Here is a 17097-nt window from a genome sequence, read left to right on the forward strand (position 1 = left end):
AAAACAGTGGGTTGAGCTACTGTTTTTCACCTATATCTGTTTACATTTTGGCAAATTGGAGTGTTTAGCGTATGCCAAATTAGCAGTGGGAAATGCCAGAAAAAAATGGGATTTCTTGTAAGTTAGATTTATCAGAATGTAACTACGTGTACACATGTAGCATTCTAACATACACAGTGTTATGAATTCTGTCAGTGTGGTATTGCAGCCGTTCCAAAGTGTTCCAAAGTGCAGAGACACTATGGATCATGGGACACTTAGTAGTGATCAGGGTAAAATATAGATCCCCACATGAATGAAGCCTTGTCAGTGTTTCTGCTGCTGCTGCTGCTGCTGCTGGGTGGATCAGATGGTTATAAGGGCGGCCCCTGGGCACCAGCAGCCAGGGAAACAGATCTCCAGTCCCAGCCAGGCACAGTCCCAGATGGGTCCCTTGTGTCACACACACACACACACACACACACACACACACACACACACACAGCTTCAGGATCTTCTAGATAGTCTGTGATTGAAGGAGGAAAATAGTTTGCTACAATTAGCATGGAAATTGAATGTATATGCTCCAACACACACACACACACACACACACACCTACTGTATTTGAATATGTTCACTGAATACAAAGCAGTCACAGCAGGGTCATCAGCAGTTTACAGTGAAGTTTAATAATTGATATTAATTTGCATTTCTTTTCTTTGTGTGTGTATGTGCATGTGTTTGTCTTCTATTTCCCAGCAACAAACGTGTCAGGACAAAAAAAAAAATAATATAATGGAGCATTCATTAGGAGGACTGCTGTCAGATCTGGACCTGATAGGGTTTGTGATGGTGGACTGAAAAATACATCCAGGTTGTTTGTAAGAGTAAACAATAAACACAGCCAGTGTAATCAGACAAAATTAAATGTAACAAATTTCAACACAGCTGTTCATACAAATAGGTCCGACTGTGCAGCAGACCTTGTAAACTATGTGTTTGGACCATTGGATTTAGAGTGCTAACAGGACTTTCTGCTTTAGAGTTTGGTCCAACTCCCTGACTCACAGGACCTTGAAGAGTTTATATAGCAAAGGTCCACATCATGGTTTTTCTGCCAGCGTGTGCAAATCTCTGCAATAACAGACACATGGCTTACCTGGGGACCTAACATGGGCTTATCAAAATGTAAAATATTGCTAATATTTTTCAACACGGTGCAGCTCCTTGTTGTCTGTCTTGTGGTTGGTGAGACCAGTATTTTTAATTAGCTGCTGGGAACACAGGAGTGTATCCTTTTTTCCAAGTGCACAGTCTTGATACTGCTTTACCTCCAGTGTCCACCCAATGTCGCCATGTTGTGTTCCAGCTCTGTGATGGAGGCTGGCAACAATGACTGCCTCCAGGCATGTGTCTCACTTGCAGTGCACACAGAGCTCCTTCCTCTGCATCCCTTTCTTCATTTTCATTAAGCACCACTATTTTTGCCAGAGCAGCTTGTGAGGTTTGCATTCAACAATTTCTTTTCATACATTTTTAGTGACTCTATGTACATATTACTAAATAGCTCTGCCAATATGCACTATTTAGAACATTTAGAATAGTGTATTTTATCTGAAGATAGACAGACAGCTTGAAGATGCTCTTCTGAAATGCTTCCAGTAGACACTGGAGCAGTGTGGACGTGAGACAGAGACACGCCTTTTACGAAGGTCCCAGTGCTAGTTATTTATTTATTTAGTTATAGCTACTTATTTGAGATTATACCAGACTGTACACAAATAAGATTTTACTAGATTTACAGTATTTAGTGCTGAACTGTCTGGGTTGTACAAGCGAATCCATGATGTGCTATAGATTTATCCACAGCACCAACTATAGTGTTGCAATGCAGTGGGGAGTTTGATGAGAGGTCCTCATTATGTAGACATCTGTGCTTGTGGATAGTGTCTATGAATCTGCAGAGGAGACTGGGGGCAAGTCAGTTAAACAGCAAAAATTGTTCCCTCACTGGCTTCCCACCAACAAATATATTTGTGCCAAATAAATACAGCAGTTTTCAGAAACACTGAGTGTGTTGGAGTTTTAATGAAAAAAGCTTTTACTGGCTACATTAGTTTAAAGTTTGAGTCACCAGTTTTATGCTCAACTACTATCAGATAATGGCTTAAGACCTGGCGTGTCATGACTGGCATCCATAGCTTTCACACTTTCACATTAAATGCCTATAACACCGTAATTATTTTACAGTCTTTTACAAGGCCATTTGGGTACACAAAGGTGTTTTCATCTTTTATCACTCATTCATTCAGACTCTCATGTTGTTGTCTTTAAAGTTTTATGTACTCCTCAGTGTTGCGTAGTCATTGCGGTGACAGATCATGCTTCATCTGAGTGCTGTCAGCCAACATACACTGGGGATTTGAACAAGAGGGGGACAGAAAAGGCAGAATGTAAAGCTTAGTGTGACTATTTGTTTTTTTTGTTTGTTTTTTTTTTTTTTTACCACAAGCCTTTTGTCTGCGTGTGGGGAGGAGAAAGTTTGTGTACATATGAGTGTGTGTGTGTGTGTGTGTTGTCATCCATGCACTGCATCTGTGCTGCACTGGTGTGTGTATGTGTGTGCACAGCTTCCCTGCTGTATGTGTGAAAGCAAATGGATATATTTAGGTTTTGTCTTAGCAGCAGTTTTCTGGTCTCCCACTGTTGAAGAGCTATTCAGTGAAAACATGTTTTTCTGTTAATAGGAGGCGTGTAGCCATCTGAATAATGCATCCTGAACACTGCCTTGTTATGGCAGCGTATACAGTAATGTTCAAGGCCCAGAATGGCACCATAATGTGTTGCCCTGTATGTTTTTAAATATACATGAGTAGTGAAGTGGCTTTCTTTGTGAATAACATTAACTATAGTGGTGAAAAGATTTAAATGGACAAAGAGTATGATTTGGGTTGTTCAGATGTTCACAGGGATTTGCATGACACACACTTTTAGCCATGCAACAAAACTGGCTGGGGACCCACACAAGGTGGTAAGCCAGGCTTTGTTAGTTGTGTGCCAACTCCTGTGGTAGCCAGAGTCTATACACGTGTTTATTTAAATCTGAAATAATCATCTGCAACACTGTCAGTTGTTAGGATGCAGAAATGTAGATTAGGTATGGAGAGCAACAAAAAAAAACCCTTACTTCATCATTTTGAAATTAATTCAAATGATCACCTCTAAAATTGCTTTGGTGAACACCGATTCACACATTTGGCAAACATTCATTTGGAGTCATGTCTCTAACATTAACACACCTTTTAGCTCTTTTGGTTTCTATCTGCTCCTGTGGAAAATGGGGCCAGTGTTATACTTTGGTTCTTTAAGTGCTAAAGGCTCCACTATGTTAGGTTAAGTTTGAGCATGTACTGTATAGTAGGTTTATCAGAGCTTTTTTTGTCGCTGAAAACAGCTGCCTGCTAATGTAAATACAGTTGATGAGAACTGTGAGAGTGAAGCAAAACAGAAAAGCTGTGGGTCATAAAACCAGGAAGTGCAGAGTTTGGTGATAACTGTGTTGGTTTTTCAGTAGAGAGCAACACCTTTCCCATTACACATGATAATTTACCCATGTTAGAATAATGATGATCTGAAGAACACACAAAAGTAGTGAAGTGGCTTTCCAACACATGTATACAATATATTCATAGTTACAGTTGAACTCACTCATCCCCTCTCTCTTCTTTGTTCTAAACAATAACCCAGGCAGTGAATAAGAATCGATGAAGCAATGATAAATATTTCATATAGAAGTAAATATGATAAGTGTTTTACAAAACTGTAGTATAAGCAGACCTCCTCAGTGATTTTATTCTTTCTGGCGTGCTTCCTAACTGTAGTCTTTTTTTGTCTGACAAGCATATCTAGATCTTCCTTTCTACTTGTTCTCTGCGCATCAGGAGCCTTTTCTTCTCCCTATAATGCATTTTGTTCTTTAAAAGTGTAGTTTAGTGTTATTTAAAATGCTGGTTTTGCATCTACAATCCTTAAGACAAGAAAGAGAATTAAAGCAACACACATGCTGATTTATAACATCACCACTCTCAGTGAATGTGAGGAATGGTTGTCTGCATTTAGCAGTTTTTCCTGTCAACAGTGGATTGAATGACTGTGTGTAATGTGCTGCTTCTGCTGCATGCTGAAATTCCAAATACAAAAGTGTCCACAAAAACACACGTAATACAGATGTTGATTGCATGACGAAACACAGAATACTGACTCACAAAAGTTACTGCTTGCACCCTCTGCTGCTTTGCTTTATTGCTTGCACATTACTGCCCATGCAGCAGCATTCAGGACAGTTCTCTGAACTTTTTGATTGTTCCTCATATGGCCCATAGCTTTACTGTTTTGGTTCAGTCCCACGGCTCTCATCAACCTTGTGTCTAGCAGCAGCAGAAAACTCTCTGTAAAAATGCTTTTATAAACCAACTGTATCCTACTCACCCTGCACCAACAGCAGACACACAAAGGTAGCAACTAGCTGGTGAACATACTGAAGCATTTAGCAGCTAAAGAGCAAGATACAAAAACAGAACTAAAAGCATTTTTCAGCAGAAGGACTCCAAATGATTGCTAATGTTGCTCTGTGTCTGCTGCATGTGTAACTAGGCACCTGTTCACTGACTGCTGTAATAACTCTAAGGTGATTATCTATCAATGTTGAGTTTGTAGTTGAGTTTGTAGTTTTTTTTTTATGTTAGTAACTGTAACATACTGTAAACTACTGGTCATACCAGACCAGGCTGTGGTGGACAAACCTACAAGCCTGGTCTGGATATGAAGCAACTTGTGTAGCTTTAAAATGTGACTAGTTGCATGGCAGTTATGTCAGAGCATGGTGTAATAATGAGATACAAGCCATTAAATATCAGGCACAGACAGACATGCCACTCATTTCATTAATTCATTTGGCTGGAAATCAAAGACTTCTCTTGCAGCATCTTGTGTAGCCTTGCCAAACTGAGTGCAAGTGGATCAAGCTAAAACTTTTTATGATGGATCATTATAAAACTGTGTAAATATAAGCTTCTTTTAACTTCTCTCAACTTTTTACTTTTGAGAACAAAAGGGAACCTTGTTGCTTAAGGGGGGTGTGGGTGGGGGTGGGATTGGCAGATATTGGTAGTGAGGACTCTCACACATATTCTCATCGTCACTGTTTGCCAGGAGGTGGTCTTGCTTCCTGCATTTGAAGGGGCCGAGCCCTCCAGTTATGATAATGATGGAACCCTGCCATCAGTGTGTGCTGCCCATTGCGAGGCTAAGCTCTCCATAATCTAGATGGGGGCATTTAGCCATTTGGAATGCATGCACATAGACAGATTTCTGTGGCTAAATACAGGCTAGGCTGAGGATTTGAATGCTAATGATGCCTGATGTGTTTTCTTACACCTGTGGGCATTAAAATGATAATGTGGCATCTGCTAACTAAGTGCCCTTTAGTTGAATATAGTTCTGGTTCATTTACGTAGTTCTTATATTAGAGCAAATGCCATTCATGCAATATTTGCATACAGTAACACTGATCTTCTTCTCTCTGACTAATCCTCCTCTTCTTCCTGCTGCTGTCTCCTTCTCCTGCAGTTGGTGCTACCAGAGTACTCCATCCATGGGCTCTTCTGTATCATGTTCCTGTGTGCCCAGGAGTGGCTGACCGTGGGCCTCAACATCCCCCTGCTCTTCTACAACACATGGAGGTAACTATCCAATCCATCGCTTTGGCTGTATGTGTGTGTGTGTTGGGGCGCTAGTTTTACTATATTTTGGGGGTTCCAAAAGGGAGCTCATTAGTGCAGGTCTGACAGCTTCTGGACCAGGTGGAATCTGTTAAAATGTTGGCATTGAAGTTATTAAAAAGTCCTTTCAAAACACATGAATGATGTATTTATGAAACTATGTCTTCAGCAGGAATGGATGGGCTTGGTACAGACAGGGTAGTTGTGGGACTAACACATCATTGTTATTGGTTTGTTCATGGGATTTGTTGAGAAAATTAAATTTATAAGGTATTGTCGGCCTTATCATTTAGGATAATAGCTGAGAAAGCTGCAGTGTTGACTCCTTTGGTTTCTACAAGCACATGTTGCAGTTCTTTGTTCCGTCTTTTTGCTGATCTTACTTGCCCATCACAATATACCGCCCTCACCATTCATGTGTTTAATTATATCTTGTGGATGTGTAGCATTTCTGAGGACAATAATCTGAGGGAAGTGTGTGGTTAAAGCAAGTATATCAGTGATGTAGACATCCCAGAGGCCCTGAAAGGCCTTGTCTGAAAAATAGGTCACCAACCAGTGATCTTCAGATTTCTTTTGCTGCTCCTTCTGTATCTCTTTTTGTCTTTGTTGCTGTTCTTCCTGCTGGCTGCGGGTTGGATGTAGACTGCTGGCAGCCTGATTGGTTTTAAGCTCGTGTGCTCAGCTGGTTGGAGTTGCAGACTGAGTGGAGAGGAGAAGACAGCCAGAGAGAGGAAAAAACGTCTTGCTATCTCATTAATTGGAGACTGTGCCAGATGCCCACCAGCTACAGATGCTGCTTCCTGCACAGCTGAGAGATTAGACGGCAAGGAAAGGAAGAGAGGGCAAGACAGAGATGGAGGATGGTGGACAATGAGGGAAGGAGTAGCAGGAGGCGGGATGATGCAGAGAGAGAGAAAGCGAGTGAGTGAATAGGGGAGAGATCTAATATGGACAAGGTGATTCAGAGGAGAGTGAGAGAGGGAGGCATGCAGGGAGACAGTGATAGGGGAGCTGTACAGAATGAACATAGAGTTTCATGGATACATGCTGTATGATCACAGCCATATATGGCATGGTGTGTATGAGTGTGAATGCATATCTTTTCACTCATGTGTATGTCTCTGTGATGCTTTGTTGCTCTGAGTTTACAGATTAACAGCAGCCAGACTGCTGTTAATCTGACATCTTTGCTCATGGCATTTAAAAATGACACCTGAAAACATTTTGGGTTTTTTTTTGAGAAATAACGTCCTGGTTACTCTGGAAAATCTGTTATTCTCACACTAATAGCATTCATTTTGAGTAGTAAGTCAATTCAAACTTGTGTATAGGGATGACTTGTTGCCAGGGAAACCAGTTGTCATAAATGGCTCACTGAGAGGACTCACTAATAAGAAAATATTCAGACCCCAACTGTGAGAGAAGGACTCTGAGAGACTGAGATGCTGGTGTGGCTTTGGGACAAGTATCCCACTGTTCTTGACAGGCCCAGCTAAAGACCAACCTTAAACCCCACAGAACATTTTAGGAAAGACCTGAAGATGGCAGGAGCTATCTGTCAGAGCCTGAGATGATCTGCCAGAATACTAAATAGGATTAGAAATTTTTAAAGAAAGTATGAAATAATATCATGGTTACTCTAGAAAGTCTGTTATTCTCATACAGGTCTAGTCCAAGTCCAAGGAATGTAAAAGCTACTTTGCAACATGGAAAACACACAAATTAATAACATAGGACATGGCTGTGTGTTTCAGGCGATATATTGTTTCAGAATGACCAACATGTATTTTGCATGTTTTGCAAGTTTTCCATGTCAACTGTAGATCAGAGGTTTTCAGTCTGTGAAGTGGGCAGCCCATAGGGTGTGTGGGAGATAGGAGAGGCGGAGATATAAAGCAGGAGAGATGTGAGGTGAAATGGGACAGGTACGTGCTGGTGTTCTAAAAACATTAGACATAAACAAGTTACCTATTTGAATTTGGCAAGCCGAACTGCACTCCTTCTTATAGTCACAACTCAGTCAAATTTTAACACATAGACATGATACACAAGATCTGCTTAGAAATCATTGAATACCTATGTGCTTTACATCTCTGGAACTTCCCTGACAACCATCACATTTTTATGTTTTCTGTGAGTACATTGCAAACAGAAACTTCTCCAAATTATGCACATTTTTAATGATGCCAAACTGTCTAAATATACATAAATGTTGGCTAAAGATACAGGGCTCAAGTTGTGGCCCACTGAACTCAACTCACTGAATCCATGAAAACATCATACATCATGTTAACATCCTCCAGAGCCCCCACAGTCTAAGAGTGACACAGACAATGTGTCTGGAAAGACATGTTGCTGCTGAATGTCATTTGTCTGAGTTATCCTTTACAGTAATGAGTCTGGGCCCTCAGTGACTTGTATGATAGTTTGGTGTACAGACCAACCCTGATGTGAAAAGTGGCTAAAAGTGTGACAGAGTCACATGCAGATGAACTATGTGCCTGGCCTCAGTGGAGAATTCTTCATTATATAAATGATAGAAAATTATGTAACTTACTACTGACTGCTCCATTCATGAAAAACATTTCCTTTTTATTTAAAAAATAGTGTAATTGTTGCCAGAGTGAAATCTCTCACAATATGTGAATGTGGGGGTGGGATGGGAAATTTCAAGAAAGCCTGACTATGTGGTTTCTTAAAATGCTTCTGTGGCCAGCTGAATCCTTTTCACAGTGTGTGTGTGTGTGTGTGTGCGCACGCAAGTGTTTGAGTTTTGTGTAACCTACTCCAGAAAATGTGTTCATGCCTCTCTGACATATAGCGGGACATGTGTGTCAAATGACAGTTTTCCTGTTGTCTCATCTCTTCACTCTGCTCAGGGGAATAGTGTAACTTATCATTAATGGCATCTTATTAGCTAACTGTATGTAACAGAATTGTATTGTAACTATTGGCTAACCTTTACCCCATCATCAGTCATTTATGCATGTGAATGTCGTAGAAATACATGGGAATGATGTTCAGTGACTCATTACAAGAGTAATGTCACACTCAGAATACATCAAGATGCATTTTCCAGTGCATTGAATATTTCACACATGCATGAGTCATATATTGACCGACAGAAATGTGAATGTACATTAATTTACGACAACCAGATGTACAGTCATTTCACAGTCATGAACAACAAGTATACATTAATTAACATTCAATATTGACATGCATAATCCTTCTGTTCACCTGGGTTATGACAGAACAGGCCACATGCATTATGATGGCAGCTCCCTGGTTGGACTTCATTCTCCATGAAACCCCACAAAACATCATTTGAATGTTTAAATGAGTGAAGAAACTAACTTATCTTAATGCAACTGGTCTGTTACATTAATATACAGTTATCCATTGTTACAGAATCTGTTCATTTGTATCAACTCTGGGGTCCTTTAAAGGCAAATTTCACCCTATAAAACAAGCAATGAGGTCATTATGTATCAGTACTCAAACAGCTTTCTCAAAAAGCAACAGACAGCAGTTGCAGTTCTCTCTTTGTGTCTTCTCAGAGCAACTCGATCTCATAATTCTAACAGCCCCACTGAAATAAGTCTCACCGGAATATAAATGCTCCTGGAAACATCTGACAATTCCCCAGCACCGCTCTGCTATTAATCACCAACAGGTTTTGTGTTTTGGTGACATGGCTCATATTCATCTGACAAAGCCTTGAGAGAAAGAAAGAGAGAGAGAGAGAGAGAGAGAGAGAGAGAGCTGTTTGTGTTTACAAATATTGATTATGCTAAGAGCTTAGTAATATTACATGCAGATTCTCTTATAGGGTGGATTTTCTCTTCAGCTTTTAAATCAGTCAGCAGCTGATAAATGACTACAATTTAAAACGGGAGAAAACGTTTCATTGAAAATTCATTATACAGTTTAACTGAAAATGATCATGTTCATTTTTATGCACAGAGGTTGGAGTTGTGATTCACTTACTGAGCTGACTGGATTTACAAACTTAGAATAAACCCCACCAGTGATACCTGTGGAACCACATAACAGACCTGGGTGAAAATATACTTGAATATCCAAATATTTAATCACACTTTTTTTTATCTTGTTGGTAATTTTGACAATTTGTGCCACAAGATAAGTCACACCAATTACTCCTTTTCCCCAACAAACTGTTTGCTGACACCCTTCCATACATCTGAAATTCACATGTAGTTTAGCTCTGTCTTGTAGAATGTTTTGTGTTTGTTTTGAAACAACACATCCTGGATTTCAGACAAATCAGGTTTCTAAATGCCCCTTAAAGGGTCTAAAATATGCATTTGATGGATACGCACAAAACACATTCTACAAGACAGAGGCTAAACTACATGTCCTGGGTAAGAAGTCAACATCCTCACTAGTTGATGAGTCCTGTAAAAGACATGAAAATAAGTAGCTCCATTTGTGCACCCTGTACAGTCCACAGACAGGGCTACTGTGCAAAGGGAAAAAAAAATCAAACATCACTCTTGCCTATTATTGTGTCAAAGTTATTTTTGTCAGTTCGAAGTCAATAATGCTAAAAAATTTTGTCCCATGACAATCCACAGACCGTGCCCCTATACTCTGCTCCTCTTCTTTGTTGAGTTAGCACAGTGGCCAGATCGCCCCCAGCCTGTCATTGTGGCATGAACGACAGATATCTGTGGGATCACAACAGTAACTTTGAAGATACAACCCACTGCTGGTTAACAAGTAGAGAGCAACATATTGATTTGTCCTCTAAGGTTGCATAAGCAAAGCATTGACTGAATAATGTACAGAGTGCTGAGGTCACAAATGGTGCTAAGAAATAAGGAGCAGCAGTTTTCTTGTGTTGCAAGCAACCTAGTTAGTATTACATTATGATAAGGAAAAATACAGGATCTTACTGGTATATTATTGCAACATGACACTGTTTGGATAGAAAAACTTACTTTACCTCTAAACAAGATGGAGGTTAGAGTTCTGCAAACACTAAGACCACTAAGAGCAGCCAAAGGCCATTGAAAAATATGTACGTCTTAAGTTATGTTGTAAAAATTATCAGTTCAGAAAGCTATTCCAAAGCTTTCGGAGCTACCACAGCAAAGGCGCGATCTCCCTTAACCGCTAGCCTTTGAGCATGGAACAGCTAAGAACAACTGTTCTGAGGATCTAAGAGGCCAGGAGTCAGAGTAGGAGCAGAGAAGTTCTGAAATGTGCAGGGTTTGCAAACCCATGTATGGCTTTAAAAACAAGTACAAAAAAACTTGAATCTGATCCTGTGTTTGACAGGATTGTCAGTGCAGGGATGCTAGTTCCAATGTAATGCGATCCTACTGCAGGACTGGCTGATGATGATGATGATGTGTGATTAGCCTTGGAAGTAATGCTAGGTCACTACCGTAAATATGAATGTAGTCTGGCATGCTAATGTTTGCAGCAGATAAAAACTCGTTTTGATCAGTTCTTACACCTTTACTCTTGCATTTTTGGTCTTGGAAACGACAAAAAAAAAAAAAAAAAAAAAAAAAAAACACTCACCAAACATCTCTCTTATTATAGCCCCATAAACACTGCATGTTGAGAAACCCAAAGCTTGATAGGCTGGAGAAGGAGTTTAGCAAACAGTCGATTAACCACAAGCATATTCAACTACTGCTTCACCCACGTCTGCTGCATGATGGTGTACCCCGTAACTCATCATGCCATCTTTCTCCATACTATTTTCTTCTCTCATTTCCTCCCGTCATCTCCTCCGCCTCCTTCCCCCTCCCCCCACCCCCCTCCTGGGGTCTCGAACGGGTCAACTACCCGCGGTGTGGTCTTTGCCCCCCTGTGGTAGGTACTTCCATTCCCCAACGGACACTAAGGAGCTGCTCTACGACCCGGCGTCCGTGATGAACGGCGACACGCTCAAGTTCTGCCTGAAGGAAGCCTGGTGCAAGCTGTCCTTCTTCGTCCTCTCCTTCTTCTACTATCTCTACTGGTGAGCACATGGCAACTGGTGTGGGAGATAACTGGATTACAAGTAAAGAGATTACACTAATCTGATTGCAACAGCCAGAGAAAAAACAAACAATGAAATTGAACTGAAGTTACTTTTTTAAAAAAAAGCATTAGACCTGTTTTTGAAGGGAAACAGTAAAAGTGTAAAACAAGGAAACTGTGAAAATGAACACACCTCATTCTGAAAATTTCTCATTTGCTGTTTCTGTCACATGCTCATTTAGCTTTATATCCTTCCACAGTGTGAAGCAATGTGAGTGCAAATCACTGAATAAAGTAACCATTTCTCTGGCAATCACATGCAAGTTCTTTCATGTGTAGGTTTGTTAGGGCTGATGATTTTTACTTGTAGGACCACTGCTGCTAACGCATGTGATGTTAAGAGAATTTGATTCTTTACTTCATTGACAAGCACCATCATAATGATGAGATGGATAGCAGAAGGATAAAACTGCTTCCTTCTGGCTAAAATGGTCATTACTCAGTGTTTTAAGCACACACTTATATGGCTAGTATTTTAGAGTATCTTAATTAGATTGTTCATTGATTTTGACATATAGCTGATGTTTACCAATGTTTTTGCTAACTGTTCTGCTGTTGAATGATGACAATGCACTCAATGTTTCTGTCCATGTCTAATAATGCTGTTATTAATCACTCCGGATTCTTGTTCCATATGTCATGTGGGTGCTGCAGTGTGTGGAACCTGGAAATATCCCTCTAATAGATCTTATCAATGGAAACACTTAAAGGTACAATCCTTATATTTTTTGACCTTTTATTCTAGGATAGTGAGTTGAGATAGAATAGCATTTCTTTGAAGAAAATTTGACCTCACAACCTTCCATATGGCCACCACAGTGTTTCATAAATTCACTTGATTTGTATAGGGGCTAAGTTTGCCATTAGTTTTTAATATACCGTCCATGACTGTTGTGGCTATATGACTTTTAGCTTAAATATCAGCTTTAGATTTTTGTGGAGCCCTGTCAGTTACAGATTCTACTTTGACTTGGCTCCTTTTTAGCAGCCAGTAGTAGTGCAGAGCAAAGATGATTTTTTTTATTTTTTGATGACAAATTATTTCATTACACAAAAAAGGATTGCAACTTTAACATGGAGTTGTTCTTCTATGTATGTGATAATTCTGTGATTAAACATTTAACACATGCTGTTGGGTATCATTCTTGTAGGCAAATGTGCTATTGATATGTCCTTTTAATAGCCATTAGGTATGTTGTCAAAAATATGCTGTTAATATGTTTATCACAGCAATACCACGCAGGTAGAAAAGCAACATCATGAGCACTGATAGTGAGTGTTGGACTTTTCCTAAAACACAAGATATTTTTTGATGTATTTGTTTTTTTCTTGATAAAAGTAGCATCTCCACAGTTAATGATAATATATCTGAAATTGAGATATGCCAGGGAGATGAAGTGCTGCTTTTGGTTAGTTCTGTTACAGATATCATGATACTAATATTATCATGGATTATGATAAAGAATCTTATATCTTTAAATTTCCAAATGCTGGTGATTGTATCGTCCAAACAATACATTATGCTACAAAGACATTAAGACTATAGTGTGCTCCCTCCTGGCATGATATAGAGGCAGAAATTAGCAGAAAAAGAAAAATGGTAATTGATTTACAGATTTATGCTCACATTTCATCCATTTTCATACACATCAGTCAGTGGATAACGCTGAGTTATATGTGTTGTAGATTCAACAAACAAGACACTTAATAGGTGACATTGAAGGACCTGGTGGTTTTATGTGTTTTAGCCCATAACTTACAGCATATATACTTTAGATACTTAAGTTTGGAATCTCAGATGTTTGCATTTCCTTCAGCAAATATTCAAATCCAGTTGTATTTTATATTACATACATGTACTTTAACAAACTGTAAAGATAACTGTGCAAAATGTCAACAGTATGTAAAGTATGTATTTGGTAGTTAATGGGCTCAGACATGAAAAATGACTGATATGATCTGTCTCTGAGAGAAGGCACCAAGAAGGGTGCAACTTTATAATAAGGGCCAATAGTCATGTAACCACTGCAAAAACACAGTGGGGCTTGTTAATGATTATTAATTAACATTATTATTATTAGAATGTTTCACTCTATTTAATTTCTTGAGAAGCTGGTAGTGGATAGTGTGTTTTTGTACAGCTGCAGACACTGGCTGTAAACTGAGCATTCATCTTGAATTTACATCATCTTGCTTCTCCATCTCACTCCATCCTCTCCTGCTGTAGTTCATGTTGGATTGATGTGATGTTTTACAGACCAGTGACAGCAGCAGCAGCAGCAGCAGCAGAAGTAGTGAGGTACCTCTCTACAAAGCAGGGTGATGGCTCATTCACTTCCGTTCCATCAAGTTCAATTCAAGCCGTGGTTTGATTATGGGAACTACGTATGATTTAAAAAAATGAAAAGAAAAAAGAAATTATTTCAGCAATTGATAAGTAATTGTACACTAAAAATAAGCTTTAATACATTTGCCAACTTTTATTGTACAATTAATTATCAATAACCCAATGCACATGTGGTCCTACATAAACCAGGTTATGGAAAACTGGCATATTACTTTGTCAAGACTGGAATTTGATTGAAGTCTTTTTGTCATTCATCTAAAAGGCGTCTGCAGCTCTAACTACTGTATTGAATAATACATATAAAAACCAATAATCAATTTAGGAAGTGAACTCTCATAGTGATGGTCACTTTAGACAAAAGTTGTTTTCATGAATATATAGGCCTGGTTGAATTGGAAGTGAAATGCCCTGAAACCTGCTCTATGGGGCTTGTTTATGTTTTCTTGCCTTATGACACCGACCCTTGTTTTTCACTGCTCCCCAAAACCAAACACTCTCCAGCACCACTCGCCTGCATCTGTGACCTAAAGATCCTTCACATCCTCACAATAAATCTCACAGGCACACACACACACACACACACACACACACACACACACACACACACACACACACACACATACAGGCACAAAATCCCATGTATGCACATAATGAAATTGTGCATGCCCTCACAGACAAACAGACAAAAACACACTGCACCTGAGCACTTAGCTCCACACCTGGGTGATGGGTGATTTAAAATCCTTTTTGGTTGCTCACTGGAGCTTATCCGGTGCAGATGATCCACTGGAATTACTCTATAACTCCTGATTTTGTCCATCTGGGCACAGAAGCTCAAAGGGAATTCAGCAATCTTATACTGTATATTTCAGAAATGGCTTCTGATTTTGTTCATTTAAATAAATTAATGTACAACTTCAAATATAAATCAACAATTAGAAATATTGTAATTGAGTAGAAAGTTAATATACATGTATCTCACTCTCTTCAGCAGTAGCCCCTCCTGACACTGGATTATTATGACACCCTGCCTGACTGGAGTCCCTTTCAGAATGTGACCTTTGACCTTTACCCTCCAACCTGTCTCTTCCCTTTCTCCTCCCGAATGCTGATGCTGTGTGTAATATGATACACTCCAATCTCTAATACTTCTCCTCCTCTTGATAAGATGAATCCAGGCTTCTGTATGTTCTCAGCTTGGTTTTTACCCTGTAGTCTAAAATACTGGCCTCCTAGCATGCTTTTGGATGCTGCTACCTGCGTGCTATCTCGCTGTATTTTTACAGGTCAAACCTTTTATGGTGCTTGTTGTTCTTCCCACTTTCCATGTCTCTTGCATGAAAATCTGGCCTTTCTATCTGCTCACACACATACACACAAGCACTCACACAAGGGGTTAACCTCAACTCATTAACCTGACAGATGTTGAAAGCTCAATATAAGTGAGATCTGTCATGGTGGGATTTGTTGAGTACGGTCTAGACCTGCTCTACATGAAAACTGCCTTGAGATGACTTTTGTTGTGATTCGTGTATATAAAATTGAATTGAATTGAATTGTCACTTAAAGAGAGAGTTTAATATAACATGTATAACAAACAGGCAGGAAATAGACTATGCCTTTCTATAAATTATGAGAGAAATCCTTAATATAGGGAACATATAGAAACATAATGGAAATGTGTGTAATTTTAGCATTATCATTATGTATTGGGTTTTCACTGGTTCACTGGCAGTTATTGTACTGTGGACCATTGTAATTAGAAAATGTTTTTTGCATGGTGATATTTTAATAACCAGTGGTATTGATTCAAGTCTGGTTTTGGAAATAATTTGTAAATCACATAAACCATGCGGCACTGAGTCATAAGAAACAGTAATAGCTTGATTAATAAATGATAAATTATTAAATCTAAAGAATGTTGTAACAAATTCTCAACATCAGAATATTACCAATGTGTAGAGATCAGGAACCTGCTCCAGGATAATCAAAATTCATCGAACAAACACACAGCTTTGTTGACTTTATGTGAATATATATGTATTGGTTACATAACAGGTAAAGGAAATTGATTTGCTTTCCTTTGTGTGTTTCACCTCACATATTCCATGCAAGGCTGCACTGCACTCTAATTGGAGGTACAATAATTGGATGTTACCTCATTAACACATGATGTTCCTGTGTAAGATGGTGTTTTGTGAAGGAACACGTGTTCAGCACTAATTCACCTCCCATTTGCTCTACTCATCATGGGACTTACTAGGACTTGGATACATTTATAATACGGTTCTTTGTCTAATGGCTGGTAACACTTGAACAGCATCCAACCCAACTGGACTTACAAAATTAAACAAATACAGGGTTTTATTATTGATTCTCTTCCTCTTGGCTATAGATGAACATGAAAATATTACAAAGGGTTTTGAAAAGTATTATTATTATAATTATTATTACTATTACAGTTGTTGTTGTCTTAAAATCATTACAGTGTGATAAATAGAAATGAAAATCTATAGCAGTGAAATCCTATTATTACAATATCTAATTATAATCTCTCTATACTCATGCAGCCCTATGTCTGAGTATATCTTTCTGTTGCAGTATCTCATGTAACAAGTCATATTTTAGCATACATTATGTTTAGTTAATGTGTAATTAGGCTGCGAAAGTGAAGGAGCTGTAATTTAAAGAGCTACAAGTCATTGCACTAATGATGAAGCCAGTTCTCAGCAGGGATGGAGAAGCAGCCCTGGAGTTTGACCCAGAGCAGCCCAACACATACAGCACATAAACACTACACACCTCTTGGCAAGGGTGTCACCGTACCATAATGTTTTCTAACAACAGAATATATACTTAAATAGAAGTTGAACACATGCAACTGTGAAAAGACGGGTAAGACAGTAGGTTTATGTTCAAATCAAAGTG

General features: G+C 39.1%; 2 protein-coding genes across 5 annotated transcripts in view; both read left to right on the forward strand.

The window, feature by feature from the left end:
• Window positions 1–17097, forward strand: part of slc5a6a (solute carrier family 5 member 6a) — a 558624-nt gene that overhangs the window by 406585 nt on the left and 134942 nt on the right. The window lies entirely within an intron of this gene.
• Window positions 1–17097, forward strand: part of cnih3 (cornichon family AMPA receptor auxiliary protein 3) — a 65791-nt gene that overhangs the window by 43537 nt on the left and 5157 nt on the right. The window contains exons 4-6 of one of the 3 annotated variants that reach the window (XM_051072044.1): window positions 5608–5720; window positions 11617–11760; window positions 12477–12532. In XM_051072044.1, the coding sequence (XP_050928001.1) occupies window positions 5608–5720; window positions 11617–11760; window positions 12477–12504 (285 nt within the window). In that variant the 3' untranslated portion in view covers window positions 12505–12532. Of the gene's footprint in view, window positions 1–5607; window positions 5721–11616; window positions 11761–12476; window positions 13083–17097 lie in introns of those variants that run through there. The other 2 variants (XM_051072045.1, XM_051072043.1) reach the window with 2 other exon arrangements.

This window comes from Lates calcarifer, linkage group LG7_1 (assembly GCF_001640805.2).
Source record: "Lates calcarifer isolate ASB-BC8 linkage group LG7_1, TLL_Latcal_v3, whole genome shotgun sequence".
Taxonomy (NCBI): Eukaryota; Metazoa; Chordata; class Actinopteri; family Centropomidae; genus Lates; species Lates calcarifer.